Source organism: Gymnoscopelus microlampas (genome assembly GCF_963454915.1).
Source record: "Gymnoscopelus microlampas genome assembly, chromosome: 20".
Classification (NCBI taxonomy): Eukaryota; Metazoa; Chordata; class Actinopteri; order Myctophiformes; family Myctophidae; genus Gymnoscopelus; species Gymnoscopelus microlampas.
This window is the reverse complement of record NC_139957.1, coordinates 26,222,363-26,244,184: the sequence shown is the minus strand read 5'-3', so window position 1 is coordinate 26,244,184 and position 21,822 is coordinate 26,222,363. Positions and strand designations below refer to the sequence as shown.

Genomic DNA, 21,822 nt, shown 5'->3' with positions numbered 1-21,822 from the left:
AATAAAGGAAAGTGAGTAAGAGTGTATCATATTCATGCTATCACAGTGTTAACCACTTAAGCCCTAAATAATGTGTCTCGTATAACAAACACTGAAAAAAGCTGATCTACAAGCTCACAATGTGAGACATCACAATGCGTTGTGAGCTTGTAGATCTAACTTCTTCTCGGCTATTTTTTAAAATATAAATACAATAAACAAATGTAACCAAATGGACCCCTAACAATGGATACATTTACATTCGGAATATTACTGTACCGCGGTACTGTACTTGGGAGTTTCTCTATAAACTATATATTTATTATAGACCATAATATGTCTCTGTTATTTGGAGTCATCAGTCTGGGTGCAAATGTTTTGACACACACACACACACACACACACACACACACACACACACACACACACACACACACACACACACACACACACACACACACACACACACACACACACACACACACGTATTTGGAGGTGATATACAATGTATTACATTTAATATGTTTTGTTCTGTAACAAAATCTTACAAAATGTTTATAGAAATAACATTGAGTAATTTAATTTGCCATTAACAAAATAGTAAAATAGATCTGTAATCACACAGTAGTGCAATATGTAGTACAACATTTGGAAAATGCCACTGAAACATGAAGAAAATGTTTAACATGTAAACATCTGAGCTCAGGTTACTATGCAGCTTAACAAAAAGGCTGGTAAACGAGGCTACTATGCAGCTAAACGGATGAAGTCATGGCTTGATGGCTTGTGATGCAGAAACTCTCAGACAAATCATTTGGGAGTACATTTTAAAATGTAAATGTTTATGCAGGGTAAGAGATTGTTGGACTGTCCTATCAGGTTCATTGTTTTTTATTGCCACCATGTGGACATTTGACAGTGTTGCAGGTTATCGTAGTGCAGATGTGTTCATTTAGCTGTTACTGTGTGCCAGCATCAGCTCCTGCCATACAGAAACACCTAAATAAAACACACCTTCAAAGCGTTTACCTGTAAAATGGCTGCTATGAAACGGGTCCATACAGCAAATCAGCTTAGCAAATACTGATAGAAAACGTTATGTACAAAACATGATCCTATAGATATAGATTAGTTCAGTGGTGGAAAAAGTACTCAAATGTTTTACTTAAGTAAAAGTATCAATACTGCAATGTACTAAAATGTTTGAAAATAGCAGATCTACGATGCGACGCGTTGTGAGCTTGTAGATCGGCTATTTTCAAATAGCCTATGTATAAAAGGGCTAAAGTGGTTAATGTATGTTTTATAATATAATAATATATATCTGCAAAGTAACTAAAATAATTGTAGTGGAGTAAAAGTACAATATTTGCCTCTGAGATGTAGTGGAGTAGAAGTAAAAGTATAGACGATTGGAAATACTCCAGTAAAGTAAAAGTAACTTAGTTACTTTACACCACTGCATTAGTACCACTAGTAGGTTGCAATCCTAAACCTAGCAAAAAGGTCTCTCACAGTTCCCCCTTGTCAGCTCCAATGGGGCAAGACACTCCTGTGCCCTTGAGCCCACAGTAGCCTTTGGGTACCTTCTTCAAGTACTGCTGGTGATAATCCTCGGCATAGTAAAACACCTGCTCTTCCTTGATCTCCGTGGTGATGGTACCATAGCCCTTCTTGGTCAGTTCCTGGGTGGGGAAGCAAAAAACGAACACACATCACAACAGAGTTTAACTATAAAAGTGTGCTCCTCTGAGCACAGATCTTTGCCAGGCCGGGTTGCCTACCCATGATCCGCAAACTTTGGAAGGCAGTCATAGCCAAATGGAATGAGATCTGAAGAATCTGACTCATACATCTTGATCTCATGGCCCCAGAGATGATGTGTACCGATTTGTGTGAGTTTGGGGCAAAATCTGTATTAGTATTAGCAAAATGTGTGTTTTGAAGAAAACGCAAAATGGCCGAAGATTTAATCTGACCCAAATTTTGTACGAAGAGTGATGATTTAAGGAATCCAGGGAAAAAAAGATTTTGACTGTACGACATATGGTTTAAGAGTTATAGGCCGGGCGCGCGCACACACACACACACACACACGTCTCTGGAAGAATGCAATGTTGTCATGGCTGTCTACTTGTTTAGTCCAACATTATGCAACGTCCTGCACTGAACATTTGCAGTGTGGTAATTGCCTGATTGATTGATTGAATTTATTTTATAATAATAATAAAAAAACATCTGTCCTGCAGCAATACATACAGTACATTTTAAATAATCAAGGATAAAAAGTCAAAAGGCTTATTTCCATTGTGATCCTCTAGTCTAGGGTTCATGGGGGTTCAATGACATGATTATATATTTGAAATGGAAAGCTTAAAAAGCCGGTGTGCTGACATGGTGTAAAAAAAAAAGAATGACAATTTGGCAAAATTTTAACTCGATACTAATTCTCTGGACTCATTCCAGTCTGTTAATATTCATATTAACACCGCCTATGTTTATCTATATACAACAATATACAGTACACTTGACAGTTTTACTGTATTTTAAATAGCAAAATAATCAAGCGCAAAGTAAAGTACGATTTCTTTATTTATTATAGACCCTATTCAATAGACCCTTTTTTCACAGTAGACATGTTGACAGGAAAACGCAGCTTAAGGTTGTAACATTAATTGTGGGTTATTTTTAGGTTTATAGGTATTTAAGAGTGTTACTGTATATGCCAGCATGAAGTTAACTGTACAGGAGCTGTCCGTTCTGGGCTGGTACACAGTGACACCTAAATGAAACACATCTATAATTAACTGTGTTTACCAGTCAAAACGTCTGCTGTGAAAAGGGTCCATTAGGCAGTCTTTGTAGAGTGCACTCCATACATGTACATTTTAAACACGGAATGTATTATATCAGTGGGTCTCTCAACGCGGGGCCCTTGAGGGGGTTCTAGAAAGGGGTCCCCAGCTAAATGATTGATAGTTGGAAACCAAATGGACCATTGCAGGTCTGTAACTCAGAGAGTGTATAAATGGAAACAAATGGACCCTTATGGTTCCGTTCGTTTCACTTGAACACTCAGAGTTATGGGGGGTATGTGGCCCTAATGCAAATAAACTGGGGGTCCGTAAAATGAAAAAGTTTGAGGAAAAACTGCACTAAATGAGCGCTAAATGACTTCCATACTGCAGTGTAGTGGGTGTGAACTTTTGATGCCTCCTGATAATACAGTATGCACGATGTAAACAGTGTTGGCTCCTCAACTACAAAACAGCATGACTGGCTGACAGAAGAAAGGAACACCTTTTTCTTTTTGCTTGTTTGTAGTGCTGCTCGCCTCTGTTGCCTTTCTCTGTGGGACACAGCATGAAAGAGCGTCGTCCACTGTTCTTTGAGAACTCCTTAAGAGCTGTTACACGTTCCAAGTACTTTGAGGGGAGACTTAAATCACACAAAAAGTGTGCGTGCGTGCGTGCGTGCGTGCGTACGCACGCACGCACGCACACACACACACACACACACACACACACACACACACACACACACACACACACACACACACACACACACACACACACACACACACACACACACACACACACACACACACACACACACACACACACACACACACTCTAGAGAGGGTGCATCAGGGTGCATCAAAGGTATACTGTGCCTGCTGAGCAGAGTGGTTTTCTCTAACAAGACAAGGAGCTCAGCATTCGGGTCTTTCTGGATCAACACCCCTGAGATTTGACTAAACAACACGTTCAGCGTGCACGGGGATCGTCTGTGAGCATTGCAACAAGTATCTTGCATGTAGCATAAACCCCTGTGCATCATGCACAGGGGGATGTGCATGTCTTTATTTAAGAACCCTTTGCATCCCTATTCTGGGGCTAACATTCAGCAACATTTGCAGATCCTCAAGCTCGCAACATGATGCGTTCAGAGTTTGTAGATTGACTATTTCAGGCTAAGATATTTGACTATTTTAGGCTAAGATATTTAGTGTAGAGCTTAAACAGGAGGGCACCTAGTATAGAGCCCTTGGGAATACAGTCAACTAAGTCTAGAGTTTAAGTGGTTAACATAATTGCTATTGGTGGGAAGCTTGTAAAAAAGAATTTCACTGATTACTTTATACTTTGTGTAAACTTGTGATGTGACAAGCAACTTGAAGTAGAAGTGGAAGGCTAAAGGAGTTCAATTTGTGGGGGCGTAGAAGTGACAGGGTTCAGTATGATATAAGCCACTGCACAGGCTCACCCTTTTTCACACATCTGCCCACAGTCTTATGTCTTTGTAATGGACTGCTGCAAGGACAGGAAAGGTGTTTCAAGAGCTGTCGCTTTGTCCTCATTAAATAGCAAGATAACACAGTGGTAAATGGCATTTATGTAGAGTTTTTTTCCCCGAGTCTTTCTGACCACACTCGGCCACTCTACCTCCTGAACCCCTGCTGGTCTGCCGCCCCCAAAACCTGTGAACTTGGGAAAAGTCTGTAGAATGTTTCATTCGCTGCTGTTCTGCTAATGACCAGGATAGATACCAGTTACAGGGCACAGGCATGCTATCAAAATTAACAAAACCGACAGACAGAACCTGGTTATACTTCTTCCAGCACCGCTACAACAGAGAAGCTGAAATAGCGTAGAAAAGCGAGGCTTTGACCCGGAGATCACAGGTTCTAGACGGTACTTTTATCTACTTCCACATGGTAGAACAAAATTGTGCACCGTAAAATCTTCACGGTTAATTTAAATCTGGTAGTGTACAAATGTAACATTTGTACGCACATTTGTAAGATACAAATAGATAAATTAACATTGAGTATTTTACTGTGTGGTGTGGATAATATTTCATTCTAAAATTAAGCTTTACGTGTAAACTATATCTCTCCATGATGTGTCGCATGGCACTTTTTGTTAGCCATGCCAAGCTGCAGCCCAAAGCAAGTTTCCATGTCTGTGGAAATTCTAGCCACTAATAACATGGCTGGAGGAAATAAAAATGAAAAAAGAAGGGCCAAAACAGCATCAGTGCAGTGAATAACTGTGTCCACAAGGAGGCAGTGTGGTATTTGCTGTGCAGCTATACTGTGCCTGAGGTGATGCAAGGGAGTCAGTAAATCAAAGCCACGCGGCCCCCACAGAGAGGCTGAGGCAGCATCTGACCTCGCCGTCCTCACTGACCTATACTACAGCGACAGGATTGCAGCAAGGTCTCTCTGTCCACAAATCCAAGGCTTCGAGCAATGCCTTTTTACAACGCCCAACGTATATCCCAGGCACGCACGCAGTATAGCCCTATGTGAGTAGCACGGAAGGAGCCCCCCACCCCCACCCCGCCAAAGCACCATTCTTCCCAAACCAGCCGACATGAGCGTGCATATAGCGTTGGAACATCGTGGCCTAATTAAGCAGTCATCACCACCAAACCACAGTAGTAGCTAAACCCTCCGGGGCACGGGATGCTTCCTCTGAGAAGATCACGTCCGAGAAGAGAAGGTCTGGTCCCCCCCCCCCATCCCCCCCATCTCCCATCCAATCTCATCTAGCCACCCTCCTCTATCTAGCCCTCTATAGCAGTCACAACACGGCGGCCATTTTAGATTCATAAATCAGAATGCACAGCGTCACGCCACCGTGTATAACCCTGTGCGGCTCCGCGCTTTGCACTGCAGCAGCGGAGGAATGGAGGGAACGGTAAAGACAGACTGAAAGAGAGAGAGAGAGAGAGAGAAAGAGAGACCAATATATATGAGGTGAAGGACAGGAGATGCGAGAAAGAAACGAGAGCAAATCACCAGTGAGCGAGGGAGGGCGAGCACAACAGCCTAACTGGAGGTCCGAGCCGAGCCTTTTTAATGCTGGTGATGGTAGGGTATGATGGTTGGACAGGGTGAATGTATAGGTGTGCGTGTGCGCGCGTGTGTGTGTGTGTGTGTGTGTGTGTGTGTGGGTGCGCGTGTGTGTGCACTCACGCATGCGCGCGTGCGTGAGAGTCTGCGTGGGTACATGCACGTGTGCTTCTTTGCATGTCTGCATGCATACATTTTTGTGCATGTGTGTACCAAGTGATGGAGATTCAGATGGAGAATTTTGAATACAAGACACATTAGTTGAGGTGTGTGTGTGTGTGTGTGTGTGTGTGTGTGTGTGTGTGTGTGTGTGTGTGTGTGTGTGTGTGTTTGCACGCACGCACGTGCGCGTGTGTGTCCAGGGCTGAGCTCACCCAGCCCAGTCAGCCCTTCCTTTCTTCACGCCTGTCGGAAAGACTCCCCTGTCAAAGACATGGCTGAGCGGCCACATCTCTCTCTCTCTCTCTCTCTCTCTCTCACTCTCTGACTCTCTCTCTCCCCCATGTGACCACAGACCGCCACATCGTGCTACACTGCTCCCTGTTCTCCAGCCAAGCGAGAGAACCACCCCCACCCCCTCTTCAGAGAGAGAGAGAGAGAGAGAGAGGCAGCCCCAGGACACAAATAGGACACCCAGAGCGAGGATGAGGATGATGAGGATGGGGAGAGAGAAGAGAAGGAGTAGAGATAAAAATGTGCTCTCCTCCATCCCTGTCTCGTCTCCCTCGTTTTAATTTCTCTCCCCTCGCTCTCTCTCTCTCTCTCATTGTGTTCTGCCCCTCGAAGGCCTGGCTAACAGAGCTGTGGAAAAACAAGATGTGAGAGAAGGAGAAGAGAAGAGAAAGAGAATGACAGAGACAGACAGACAGACAGACAGAGAGAGCGAGACAGAGAGAGAAAACCGGAGCTGGAGCGCCGTGTGACACTAAGTGACTCACGCTTGCAGATCATTTGAAGAGAGATGTGACCTGAATCCAGGTCATTTATGTAATCATACCGTAGTCACATTCTGTCTATATGTACGCTAACTGCAACTATCTCTCTCCCTTTCTCTCTCTCTCTCCTCGTCTCCTTTTTTCTTGCCGTCCATGATCATCTGCGTCTTGCTTCCCCCACGTTTAAATGACATATTTCTAGCTACTGCTGAAGCCACCACCAACTTAAATTCTTTATATATAATAAATGGAAAATCTAAAACATGATTCCTACATTCTAAAGCCTGCATGCATATACTGGCTAGCTGCTCTGTTGCTGGCACATGACAAAGATACACAGTAAAATCATCAGTGTTCCTTTATCCACTTAATCCCTATATACTTTGTCATATGATGAATAGCGAAAATCTACTCCATCTCGCAATGCGTTGCCGATGCCTTGTGAGCTAGTAGATCTGCATGCATCGGAACACTTAGACAATTTCTGCCCCGAAATATGGACACCAGGTTGAAAGTGGTTAAGTCGGCCAGTGTCAAACGTTTCCGTTTTTATATTGTCCGGGTTAGTTGAACACTGAGGATTTTACTGTGTATGAGGTGGAATCATGATAAAAGCTGTAGCAGGGACTACAAAACATGGGACAAAGACATGATTCCTCTTCGACTAATCCTTGATGCCGCACTCGTCCTCGTTGACCTCGGGGAGACAGAGGGATGGAGAGAGAGGAGAGAGAGAGAGAGAGAAAAAGACAGAGAATCGGGGAGAGATGGAGAGTCAGAGAGAGGGACGAAGATGGAGGAGAAAGAGACTGAAGGAGAGGGAGACGAGGAAGGGGAGGGTGAGCTGAGGCGGATGGGAGGAAGGAAAAAAAAGGGCAAAGATGGGAAAGGAAAGGAAGAAGACAGGGCACAGCAAAACGTGAGAGAGAAAGAGCTAAAGACAGAGAAATAGAAACAGAAAGACAGCGAAATAGTTACTGAAAGAGACAGATAGAGGGGGGGGCGAGAGAGAATGATGTAAAGAGAAAAGAACTAGGCTACATTATGCTGTATGTTCTCCCATGTGAACGGCACCACAAGACATACGTAAAACATTCATGCGCATACCTATGTCCGCGTGCGTGCGTGCGTGCGTGTGGTGTCTTGATATGTGTTTTGTCTCTGCGAACAGGATCAAGAGTCTTTCAAATCGTCTATGTCGGGTGGAAACCGTTACTTTTCAAGATTCAAATTCTAAATTAGCAAAAGTAGCAGATCGACAAGCTTGAAACGCATCGCTTCGTGCCACGTTTCGAGCTTGCGGATCTGTTACTTTTGATGCTTTTGTGTGACGCTGTGGTATGATCAAGGAGGGCGTTAATTCACAAAGAAACACAAAAAGTTAGAATGTGCAGATAGGCGGTTTCTGCCTGACGGCAACGATATAATGCTCTGTTCATCCCTTTCTCTCTGTGTGGGTCAGGCATCCATTTTAGCTCGGCTCTAATCTTCAGCGAGCACTCCTACATTTTGTGAGAGAGGAAGCCTCCGCGTGCGTACATTTTGAGAGAGAGAGAGAGAGAGAGAGAGAGAGAGAGAGAGAGGGGACGCATGCATGCATCTGTCTGTCTGTGAGCAAAGCGGCGTGCCCTCCTATATTTTACGAGGCAGGCGACCAAGATCTCAGATCAGTCCTGTGTAGGTTACAAAAGCAATGGGCGAGCAACTCTATTGGTTAATTCATACTCCGTGGCGTGACAGAGTTGTGTGCCGAAAATAGCAGATCAAGCTTGCGTCGTGAGCTTGTAGATCAGCTATTTTGGCGCGTGACTCCATAGTACGACAAAGTATAAATCAGGCTTAAAACGTTTCAACTGCAGAGCACACGACGGTGGCGATGGACATTAAGCTTCCCATTGCTTTTTAGAACGTCGACATCTCAGTTTTTCTCGCTGATCGACGCTCAAGTGCCTCTTTCAACTGCCGAGCATCTCAACTGAAGAGTATAATTCCCCATCGTGTGCCGCCTATACCATTTGATCATTGCCAATGCAGTTTTGGGAGCGTGAGCTATCTGCATCGCCACCAGATCCGCTCCGCACACATTTCACACCACATCAAACGGTATTATTCATATTAAAATAAAAGATGAGCTATCAAATGAGGCGGTTAGGATACAAGTGAAGACAGTTCCAGGTTATCTTTCGCTTCAACAGCAGGTACTAAGCAGGGCCTCCTCTAACAGGAAGGTCGACCACTTAATTGCAATTGTCTCCGGTTCGATTCCGATGTTGATTCCTGAGCTTGCCTGTTGCCCCCCCTCTGCTTCTCTCAGATGGTTTGCCACCGGGTTTGCCACCTCCCTTAACATATGTAAAAAAAATAAGTCAGAAAAGATTTTCAATCTAAATCCCATAGTCCATTCAATATTATAGTGTGGCGAAATTACCCTATGTCTTATGTGTATTTCTCCGCAAAATGTTGTCATGAAACAATAACATCAAACTCGTCGTTTCACATCGTCTGGCATACATCCCGTACACTCGATAACGTGGAACATACCATATATTTTTGCCACACTATATAATTGATCCCTTCACATCAGAATAATGTGATTTAGGTAGAAAATCTGCAAAGTTTCCCTTTAAAGATTATATTTGTTCTATTGTGTGCCCTCTCTCGCCATAGTGACACTTTGGAGGAAAAGCCACTCTGTCTCGGTCTCTCTGATGGTCCAAATCCTCCAAGCGCAAAATGAGAGCTGGTCGCAGCTTATCACGAATTACGTGCTTGTTTTTTTTTTTTAAGCGAGGCGAGGTAATCGACCAACCCAGCTAGTGTAGCAATGAGAGAGCCCAATTACAATACCCTCTTCAGAGGCACTAAGAGGAGATGCGATGCTTGGCTTTAAGAACCCTGGGGCTTCTCCTCAAGTCTTCTAGCCCCAAACCATCACCCCCGGCCCCCACCCTTCCACCCTTTTCTTCTCCTATCCTCTGACCCCCCTCCTGCTCATTAAGTGAGGATGCCTTATCAGAGGGTGCACTCGCCCCTCCAAGGCCCTGCACGTGTGTGTGCACTCGCGCATGCATGTACACACTGCATGTACATACACATAATATTTAGACGGGCTTGTTAAAAGCCATTGTTACACGCACACACAAACAGACGCACACGCACACACAGTAAACGCCTCACCCCACCACCTCCCCCTTTTCTTCCATCCCGCTCCCTCTCTCTCTCTCTCCAAACCATAGCCCATCTCTAACCCAACCCCTTCCCCCATCATGCTCTCTCCTCCTAATCAACCCCCCCCCCCCCACTGCTCTGGGGAGACACATTTCAGCAGAGAGAAAGATGGAGGAAGAGAGAGAAAGCTGCTCTCTCCCTCTCTCTCTCTCTCTCTCCTCTGCTGCCACAGCGGCTCGGCTACAGAAGCCTTTGATGTTCTGCAAATTTCAAATTTCATTATAGAGAACACCCCCCCCCTCTCAACCCCCCCCCCCCCCGTGCTTAAACAAGCTTTTCTGCCTCACTCTTCTCTTCCCCTCCTCCTAAAGTTAAGAAACTGAAAGCCCTGCAGAAGACACTCTTCCAACGGGTTAATTATTCATCGGGCTCTGTGTGTGTGTGAGTGTGAGTGTGAGTGTGAGTGTGAGTGTGTGTGTGTGTGTGTGTGTGTGTGAATGCATGCATACGTACGTACCTATGTGTGTGTGTGTATACGGGAATGCCAGCGTGTGTATTTACTTTTTTTTTAAATGTGTCCCGTGTGCGTGTAGAAATGAAAGTGCTGTGTGTCCATCTGTGTTTGTGTGACTGTGTGTGTCGATGATGGACAATCATACGTATGTATGTATACATACATGTGTGTGTGTGTGTGTGTGTGTGTGTGTGTGTGTGTGTGTGTGTGTGTGAGAGAGCGCGCGTGCGTGCCCGAGTGTGACTCATAGGCTGCCAGTTGGGTGGAATCTGGGCTTTTCTTATCTGTGTGGTTGTCTTAGATCGCCTCCACCCACTCTTGTGTTGAGAGTGTGTGTCGGGTTGAGAACACACTTCCTACTCTCCACAGAGACCACTGGCCTTTTAGAATGACACATCAACACACGCATGCACGCGCTAGTGCACACACACACGCACTCAAACACACACACACAGACACACACACGCACACTGCGGCACTGCCAAGCCAGCCCTTTCTCTGTAGAGATGCCATTTTCAGCCAGGCGTTGTTGAGACTCAGCATCATTGCGGCAAGGCAACCATTTTGGGGCAGGAAGCTGCCATGTTGGTGCGGTGCACGTCAGCTGCTTTGAGGAGATATGTGTCCCAGTGGCCATCAGATGATACCAGGGTGCCAGTGGGGTGGTTGACATATTGGTGTTGTCAGCAGGGTTGGTGGGGGTAGAGAGACAGAGAGAGAGAGAGAAAGAAAGAGAGAGAGGGAGAGAGAGAGAGAGAGAGAGAGAGAGACAGAGAGAGAGGGAGAGAGAGAGAGAGAGAGAGAGAGACAGAGAGAGAATAGAGTGAAACAGAAATAGAGGGAATATGTTCGATAGGAGGAAAATGGTTGCATGAGAGAGTGAAAGAGTGTGCTGTTAAATATGTATGTATCTAAGTGCCCCGGTTCCTTTGAGAGTTCATGTTTAAATTAGCCAGCATTCTCCTATTAATTCCTGTGTTTGTTTGTAAACGTGTGTGTGTACACTCGCGTGAGTTTTTGTGTGCCCGGCTTGTGTAGAATGAATTTACCAAGCCATTCCCTGGCATGGAGGTAAGATGCTGATCACCACACACACACACATACAAACACACACACACACACACACACACACGAAAAAGTGCATGAGTAACACATGGGTTATGATATTACTACGTGTATGTTTGCCTGTGTGCATTTTGCCATTCAGCAGGGGGTCCCCCTGTGTCACCGAAGGGGCGAGGTCCCCCTGTGTCACCAAAGGGGCGAGGTCCCCCTGTGTCACCGAAGGGGCGAGGTCCCCCTGTGTCACTGAAGGGGCGAGGTCGGCATCCGTTGACACAGTGTCAGTCTCGGCTCTCTGATCTAATTGCCATCCACTCCCTCCCTTCCTCTCCATGCAAACCCCTCCCCCGTTCCCTCCCTCCATTTTGGTCCCAGCTGCCTCTCCTCTCTCACCTTTGACCCCGGCCCAAGGCCAAGGCTGGGGAGGTCGTCGTCACGGCAACCCCACCGCCCCGTGGCCCGTGACTGCTGACCCCAGGAACCATCAGTAACCGTGACGATCAGCCCCCCCATCCCACACACACACGCCAGCTCTCCTATGAATCCAATTAAGAGTAGGCGGAGCTGAATTCAATAAGACAGGTTGAGTGACGGACTGATGGACGGACGGATGGATGGATGGGTGGGTGGGTAGATTGATGGACAGACGGATTCAGGGAGAGATAGACAGAGGGACACATGTGCCTCGTGTGTGTGTGTGTGTGTGTGGGGGGGGGATCAGTTGGATGACCTATTGACCCCTTTCCTCTTTGTCTTTTCCTCTGGAGAGATGGAAGCAGAGAAAAGACGGACAGGGTACCGTTGAATAGAGGTAAATGGGGGTCAACAAAGCTGAGGTGGCTTGGCTTAACTAAATGGCCCCACGCTCAGAGAGGTCACCACTCCAGAGACTGGCCACTAAGTGCTATTTATTGTTATTTTATGCTCTACCTGGTTAAACAAAGGGCGGCGGCAAGATCTCAAAGGACCAAAACAAAAAAAAATAAACAATTTTGCTGAAAAAGCACTCATTTGTATATTGTCTCTGTCACAACCTCAAAACGCTTCGAACTTGTGGATCTGCTACTTTTGATGTTTTTGTGTGACGCTGTAGTATGATCAAGTAGGGCTTTAATTCATGGAAAAACACAAAAAGTTAGGATATGGAGATAAGAGGTTTCTGCCCGACAGCAACGATATATACTAGTGCGATGCCCATTCTGTCTATGGCCGGCATTCAGAATGTGTGCCGGATTGGAGCGGGACGGTTCTGAAAAAAAAAACGCTCTTGAACCACTCATCCGATCGACTTCACACTCGACACTGCACTGCCTTGGGTCCGAAGCGAGACACCTGCCACGTGTGAAGTCGATCGGATCAACGAATCTCGAGATGAGAGCAAAGAACAGACCGGCATAAACACAGGCATACTGTACGTACACACAAACGGAGATCCCTGGAATTTACAGATAGATCTTGTTCATGACGTGATCTTGCATATAACCCTTTAAGACCGGGAAAGCATCTGTGTCATTTTAGATTTCTTTGGCTATTCAAAAACAGCAGATATACAAGGTCATAGTGCAGCACCGAGTGCCATGCTATAAGCTTGTATATCTGCTACTTCTTGAAAAATCTTGAATATATATTTGAATATATATTTTTTAAATCGAACAGTTGGAACTTAAATCTTTGCTTCTGGGGGTCCCTGGAACAAAACATTTTTGCTTAAAATATATATATATTCAAAGATTTGCACAAATTTTCACGATCTACAAGCTCAAATGAGCAATGTATCAGAGGCCACTTTTTCACATTTTTAATATCTGTGTGTGTGTTTGTGTGTGGGGTTACCTCCTGGTAGGACATCTTGCTCTTCAGAGCTAGCTCCTGTTGAGCCAGGCCGGACGTGTAGATGGTTGAGCGATACTGGGTACCAATGTCCGCATTCTGCTTCATACCTACGCACGCACGCACGCACGCACGCACGCACGCACACACACACACACACACACACACACACACACACACACACACACACACACACACACACACACACACACACACACACACACACACACACACACACACACACACACACACACACACACACACACACACAATAAGACAAAGACACCTCATTAGATGAATTATCATTAGGGTTAAATAGCAGTAAAATCAACCCTGACAACACAATAAGAACTGGAAAGCGTTTTCACTCCCATGTCATCATCCAACAGCTTGAATGTGTGAATGCAAAGAATAGCCACGGGTTCCCGCTTTTGGTAGAGACGGGATCCGTGTGTGCGTGTGTGCGTGCGTGTGTGCATGCGTGTGTGCGTGTAATGTTTCCCGCTGTAACTCTGAGAGTGTACAAATGTAACCAAATGTGTTACATTTGTACGCTCTCAGAGTTGAAGGAACACTCAGGATGTGTTACTGTGTACTGTCAATGCTTTCATCAGCTTTGCATCAGTGTGTGTTTGGAAGAGGCCCAGGTCTTACAGTGTGTACTTTGATTAAGGGGACGCCAAATGGCGTCCCTGTATCTCTGCAGTGCGTTTCAGATGCCACCGTCCTGAGGAGATCTGGCTTCTGTGGGCTTCGCTGTGGCAAACCTCTGTTTATACTTACTTGCGCGTGGGCGTCGCGCACAGAAAATAGCCGATCTACAAGCCCACAACGTGCCTCGCTGCGCTGCGTTGTGGGCTTGTAAATCGGCTATTTTCCGTGCGCGACACAGGCACGCAACCAAGTATAAATCGCATAACCCACTTCCTTTTTGTCTCCCTCTCGCCCACCCCTCCTTTGTTTCTTCGATTTTTGCGGAGCTCTAATCTTTTCTTCCCTCTCCTCCTCAAATCCCTGCTCTTCTCTTTTCTTTTCTCTCTTCTCTCCCTCCCCCCTGTTCTCATCGCCCTATCTTCTTCTACCTTTTACCGAGGCTTCCTCTGTGTTCCCCTTCGGGAGATGTAATCTTCTCTTGATGTCAGTCTTCTTAAATGCTCCCGTTTCATGAATGTTTGCAGTTTTTCAATTTCGTTTCTCTTTCTGTCTCCGCTGACTGTCTCTGCTATTCTCTCGACTCCTTCCCATCGGTGGTGGACAAAGTATACTCAAGTAAATACTCATTCAAAAGTACAAATTACTGCGTATATTTTCAGAAATTGCCAGGAATGAAAAAGGAAAACAGTGAAAATAGCCAATATACTATTTTCACTATATTTGGAATAGGGCTTAAGTGGTTAATTCATACTACATTTTTTTGGCAAGTTTCGACCCAACAGTCCCTTCCTAGAAATGTAGTGGACTCAAAAGTACAGTAGTACAGTGAAAGTCATCAGTTTGCAAAAAAATAAAACAAGTACTCCAAAAATGTACCTATGTACAGTACTCAAGTAAATGTACTTAGTTACTGTCCACCACAGCTCCCCATTTCCACACACATCCATGTCTATTCCCCCCTTCACTTTAATTTACGCAGTACTGGATGTCAGCCATCTTGCCCCCCCAGCTTTGCGGTTTAGGGAAGAAGGCTGATGTCGGGCCCTTCATCGAAGGCCACTAAGCTGCTCCCCCATTGGCTGACCACTTGAGCCTTTTATCTGATAGGCTGACCAGGCTGAGGTCCTGCAGCTTCGCCGTTATACATGAACTTCCTGTCTGAGTCCGACCTCAGAGCTCTGACTGACCCAGCACAAGTGTATGTACGTACGTACGCACGCATGCGCACACACACACGAAAAAAATGTACCCACTGTAAATGAGATTTCTCCTTACAGAATTAAAGAATTTCAACATCTCCTACACATGAAAGCAAATCAGGGAAGACGAGAGAGGGAGAAGCCTTTCCCACCATAAAGGGCGTAGGTGGTGAGAGACACGGAAGATCACAGAGCCGACATGAGACAGACACCCACGGCGACCGATAGTCAACTCCAAAACAAAGACAATTAGGACAGAGATCCATCCATCATTAGGAGAGAACCTGGCTCCCTGATCAAAACATTAACCCACTCAATCCGGATAAACGCATAGCTGTGTCATTTTAGATTTTTTTTTAGCTATAACCATTATTTTATACTTTGGGCGAACACTTGTAACTCAAATCTTTGCTTCATGGGGGTCCGCGGCCAAATACATCATTTTGGGGGGTCCTTGACATGAAAAAGTTTGGGAACCACTGATATTATAGTAATATTTAGAGGACATTTGTAGATGCGTTCCCGGATTGAATGGGTTAACACAATCCAAACATCAGTCTTCCCTTTTGATTGTACAACCTCCAAGACACATCCCCCAAATGCATTCCACCCCCAAAGCAGTACAACGGCAGCAAATACCACCCAAAAAAAACGAATGCGCTCTCTCTCTCTCTCTCTCTCTCCTTCCCTCTCTCTTGCTCTCTCTCTCTCTCTCTCCATTTTTAACGGCCCCCTTCGTATTTTCTCCATCCATCAAAGGCGGCAGTAATTATTAATGAGAGCCTCCCCTGTTATCTCTGCATTATGCATGAGAGCCTTGCCTCTGAAAGCAGAGAGGCTAATGGGGGGTGCAGAGGAAGGGGAGGGGCCAAGGGTCACATGCGCACACATATATATATATATATGTGTGTGTGTGCACGTACGTGCACTGCGACCCGTTACGCCCACAGAGCCAAAAATATTAATTAATTGCACATCCCTTCCCCAAAATAGAAAAAGTAGGCCCTCCAACCAAAGTGAAAGCCAAAAATCAACCAGCCAAACTGTGTGTGTGTGTGTGTGTGTGTGTGTATGGGGGGGGGGGGGCAATCTTACCTCTCCAGGGAAATAGCTACTCTTTCCAACTGACAAACACACCCACACACACTGTAAGAAACACACACACACACACACACACACACACACACTTTCTCTTTTTTGGTAGTTGTGTTCAAACCCTCAGAGATTTCCGGCAACTGTGTAAAAATCTCTTCCGGCGTTTACAAATACACGCACACACACACACACACACACACACACACACACACACACACACACCGCCTCGCCAGGCTTGTCCCTGCTGGCTATTGGGGATGAAAGACGGCTATTTCTTTGACTTCCTACTTTCCCTTCCTTCCATCGTTTCCATCGTTCTATTGCACTTGCTCAGATTGTTGTTTCTTTTTCTTATTCACACCTCTTAATTTTCTCAGAAATTCTCTTGCCTCACCCTTTTTTCCTCTCCTTCGACACGCGTGCAAGTACATGGCTTTGTACACGCACGTGTGTGTGTGCGTACGTACTGTAAATACATATCTATGGCCTAGTCTTCGAGTCGGGGGAACGCCTGATTTGTACAGTATTTGGAGGCACGTCAGCGTGTCACAGACAGCTATAAGCTCACAACGAGTCGCAGCGCGATGCTTGTAGATCTGCCATTTTTGGTGCACTCTGGCAATCAGTGGTTCTGAAAACATTTCTTGTCAAGGACCCCCGAATTGATAAATATTTGGCCACGGCCCCCCATTTGAAAAGATTTAGTGCCAGGGTGCCATTCTGGATCAATCAGCAATTGATGAGGCAATAGGAGCCGAGACAATATTCTAGGTGGTGATGGTTATGCTTTAATGTACATGATATCATGGGGAGAAATACAATAACACTCAGGGCAGTGGTAAGGTAGTTCTGCCAAGAGCACAGGGATCAGATCATAGTTATACTGTAGCTGCTTGAAGGACAAGCTGAACCATAACCAGATTAACAAGGCTGTAACATGAACAATAGCCATCAGGCCTAGTGGAGACATCTAGGCTCTTACAAGCTACCAAATATCATAAGGTATTATATAAGTATTACAAGTGATGGTCAAATATAAAGGTTAGATATAAGCAACCATAACAACAATATTATAGTATAATGTGTCATTCTTTTGCAGACCCCTATAAGAGAAGTTTTTTTTTAAATTGCAGAACTAAAAGTTCACAACACGTTGCATCGTGATGCGTTGTGAACTTATAGATCTTGAAAGAAAAATGAAATAGGGCTTAAGTGTTTAAACTCTTCCTCATTTTGCTGGGGACTCCCTGGAGCCCCCTAAAGGACGCCTGGGGGTCCCTGGACCCCACTTTGAGAACCACTGCGCTGGCGCTACACGGTGCACAACCAAGTACAACTCAAGCAGGAGGCCCCTGCGCCGCAGCCAGATCTGTGTGGTTTATTCAGTTGCAGGCAAAAAAGGGGATGAAACCGTTAAGGAGGTAATCAGATTAAAAGGGATGGCGGCTGCTATGAAAAGACTGGAGGAGGGAGGGAGGGACGGAGGGAGGTGGAGGGAGGTGGGGTGGGGTGGGGTGGGGGGAACTGTACCACAGTACGCTTTACACGCGTGACTCTTTATGCCCCGCCCACCTCTCCTGACGCTGTGGCCTGACCCCGGCTTAGTCTCTGTCGGCTTCTTTACACAACGATCCTTCATCCTTTAACAAGTGTAAGTGTGCGAGATTAGCCTCACCTATCCACCTCTTGGTGGACTGTCCCTCCTTTGACCACTTAAACCCTGGCATCCGTATTCTGGGAAAAAAACATTTGCAGAAAATAGCAGATCGACAAGCTCTCAACGCTCCACTCAACAACATATGGCGCTTAAGTGGCTAAAACCTCAACCCTCTCATTTGCATCATGTGCACGGCACGAAGCGAGTCACTGTGAGCTTGTATATCTGCGAAAATTGCAGATATACAAGCTCACAGTGCCTCGCTTCGTGCCGTGCAGTGAGCTTGTTCATCTGCTATTTTTTAACATTCTTGAAAGTTTGAGAACTACTGATTTAAGAGGCATTTGTAGAATCAGGTCAGGTCTTAATGGGTTAACTGGTTAACAGTATACTATATGAAACTGGGCTGGGCCAGCCACGTAACTGCAATGCCCCTGGGTTTGATTCCCGGCTCGTCCGCACCTCCTCCCTATCCTTGCTTTCGTTTTTTTTGCTTTTTCTCTAAACTGTCCTATATATCAGACTAAATAATTACACTTGCCATAAAAATTTAATTTTACTGAATTTAAAGGACACGAAAGATATGTTAATTATATAAAAGCAATTATTACATCACGAAGAAAGAAGTACCAAAGCTTTCCACAATCAAGCCAGTGTCATCAGCATCAATTATACATTTCTATATTTTTTTATAATTCCATAGCATAGCTATACATTTGCATAAAGTTTGACTTTCACATGGTTTTGATTAGCGGTAAACTCTGATGTGAATTTTGAGTTATTGCATTTGGTGGTTTGCTCTGCTTACACTTTGGCAATTCACATTTAGCCGACACTCTAATTCGGAGAAAATTACATTGAGTGCAACAAAATAATTAAATAATTAATCAGATACATTGGTGTTTATACTGGTGCTATTTCTGCACCCATATAATCCTCTAAAACAAATGAGAACACACTGAATACTGACAAATTTCTCCTTCGACTGTCTTTCATGTATTTTGTATTTCCCCTGTCTGCTGCCCTGTCAGGAGAGACACGCACCAGCACTCACCGCAGTACTACACTGCTTCACAGTCAAGACAGAGAGAGAGACAGAGACAAAGGGAGACAGAGACATAGAGAGAGACAGAGAGAGAGACACAGAGAGAGAGACAGCGAGAGAGAGAGAGAGAGAGAGAGAGAGACAGATGTGCATGGCGCCCAATTCCTGCTACCTCGCAAAGAAGTGATTGCTATTGGTATATCCACGTGTATATGCATTATATCTTTTTTGTTATCCTGCTATACACAGTAAAATCCTCTGTGTTAATGTATCCAATAACACAAGAGAGGGTACAAATAGAACATTTGATAACCATTGTGCACTCCCAGGCCTGAGGATTTCACTGCGCAGTTACATCAGCTATCTCCATTATTTTCTATTATTTTGTCTACTCTGAAGCGGTACAGGGAGAGTGTTAAAAGACACACACAAAAAAACACTAACCATGATCAAGCAAGTACAGCTGTAATCGGTCTTTCCTCTGTGTGTGTGTGTGTGTGTGTGTGTGTGTGTGTGTGTGTGTGTGATTATACTGAGGGTTGTAGCGTGCCCCGCGGTCCCGTTACAACTGTGTGCGTGCCAGCACAGTCCTCTCCTCCACTCCCCTCTCTCAGCTGCTATTTTTGCCCTGTTCTTATGTAAGCTGCTCCTGACGCGCTAGAAACAGGCAGAGCAGGGAGCTGGGATCAACCTCACTGGACACACACACATACATGCACGGACGGATGCATGCACGGCACACACAGATATACACACACACACACACAAACAAACCCATGCACACCTACGCGGGTCCAACTAAATATATACTATAAATGTAAATAAATGAATTACACAAACACAAACACACACACACACACACACACACACACACACACACACACACACATCATCATCAAACAGCAGGCAAAACAGAGAGAGGGAGCGGCCCAATTTGCTTTCAGATGCTCACACTTGTATGTGTATGTGCACACTTCTATACGTAATGTAAAAATGTATATGCATGTGTTAAGTGTGTAGGTTTGCATGTGCAGAGCGTGTAGGCAGACAGCGCTGCTGCAGCTGCAGCAGCAGCAGCAGCAGTGTGACATTGTGGTCGACATTCTCTGGTTTGTCAACTCAAGATATTGCTCCGGTCAGCGCCTCCTGTCAGTGACGTAATCATTAAGAAAATGGCTAACATTTATAACAGTTACGCCGCCACCTTGCTCAGCAAACCCGCCGCTCTGAGGTAAGACAATTTAATTACAAGAGCGATTACGCTATATGTGTCCTTCCTAAATAGAACTGATTTATGAGGCGATGTTGCCCCTAATATAAGTATCCTCTACTGGCTGTTGCTCAAATAATTAAAAGTATATAAAAAAAGGTCACATCCTCTGCAATGGTCACTAAAAAACTGTCTCACAATGGAACATTAAATAACCTCAGTAGTATTCTGTGGTGAGTTCAATTTACGGGCAGACAACTTTTAAGCAATAACCGTGCAGACGGTATCAGATTCTTCAAAAATATGTCCTTTAGGAATACAATTGGTAGCCAATTGTGATGTCAACTCAATTCCCCAGCATTCAAATGACAACTTCGACACCCTGAAAGAGCTGTGGATGTTTAGCCTGCCTCTGTTTGAGTGTGTGTGTGTGTGTGTGTGTGTGTGTGTGTGTGTGTGTGTGTGTGTGTGTGTGTGTGTGTGTGTGTGTGTGTGTGTGTGTGTGTGTGTGTGTGTGTTCCATCAGACAGACATTATTATTCAAACTGTCGAGTCTGGGGTCTCTGTCTCTAATCAACCCAGCTCAGGTTGGGGCCTAACCCTGCTAAAGTATAATCTGTTTGACTCTCTTCTCTCTTTGCCTCGTTCCCTCACTTTGCTTTCTTTTCCCTTCTACTTCTTTTGCCCTATATAATCCTTCCTTTCCCCACATCCATCCCTCTACAATGCATGCATGTGCTCATGGACATACACATAACACATGCAGAGCACAACAAATACACATACGCGTGATGATTTAGGCCAATGCATGCAAATCGTCTCTCCCAAATGCATGCACAAAGACGCACAAAAACGTAACCATGAGGCCTGTTTAATACGTAGTCGTGTGCCGGTGTCACCCAAAATTAGCGAAAATAACAAAAATAGCCTATCTACTGTACTGTACAAACTCACAACGGCGTGTTGTGACGCGCTTGTAGATCTGCCACTTTTGCTATTTTGGACAAAATGTGTGAACATTTAGCAAAACTGTGAAAAATGGTTGCCTAATGACACGGCCAAAAGTACGGACGCCAGGGTGAAAGTGGCTAAGATCATTCAACGTGTATGCGCAGACACACAGAAATCCACCCCCACCCGGCATGCACACACGCGCCACACGCCACGCGCCACACAATCTCCATAAATTAGAGCTGTCAGCGTGTGTGAGGGTGTAATAAGTGACACCTGGTAATGGGCATGCCATTCTCAGCCAACCGAAGAGCACGAAAAAAAGGGGCTGGGAGGAAGGGTGATGGGGTGCAGGGGTCCAAAGGTGAAGGGTCAAGGTCACCTCCTAAGGGGGTCGCCTTTAGATAGGAGGGGTGCCCCTAAAATGAGGGATGTGGTGACACTGGGGGGGGGGGGGGGGGCGGGGGCATGGGGGGTACCCCAAGAGGGAATTGGCGTGTGCCTGAAGCCAGCTGGGCTGATGATATTATATGAAGGAATATTCATGTTCATTTGTTCAGTTGTCAAGAGACGAGACGGCCACTAGCACGACCTATCAGATGAAGACGGAACAAACTATGACTCTTTTTTTTCTTTGTATGTGCCCGCACCAAATACAATTGA

The 21,822-nt window shown here is 45.2% G+C and overlaps 1 protein-coding gene across 1 annotated transcript in view; it reads right to left on the bottom strand.

Annotated features, from left to right (window-relative positions):
• Positions 1-491: 491 nt before the first annotated feature.
• msrab (methionine sulfoxide reductase Ab) overlaps positions 492-21,822 on the bottom strand; it is a 44,258-nt gene continuing 22,927 nt past the window's right edge. The window contains exons 5-6 of the mRNA XM_084044341.1: positions 13,352-13,458; positions 492-1,664 (exon numbers count right to left, since the gene is read on the bottom strand). Of these exons, the coding sequence (XP_083900467.1) occupies positions 1,491-1,664; positions 13,352-13,458 (281 nt within the window). The 3' untranslated portion in view covers positions 492-1,490. The remainder of the gene's footprint in view (positions 1,665-13,351; positions 13,459-21,822) is intronic.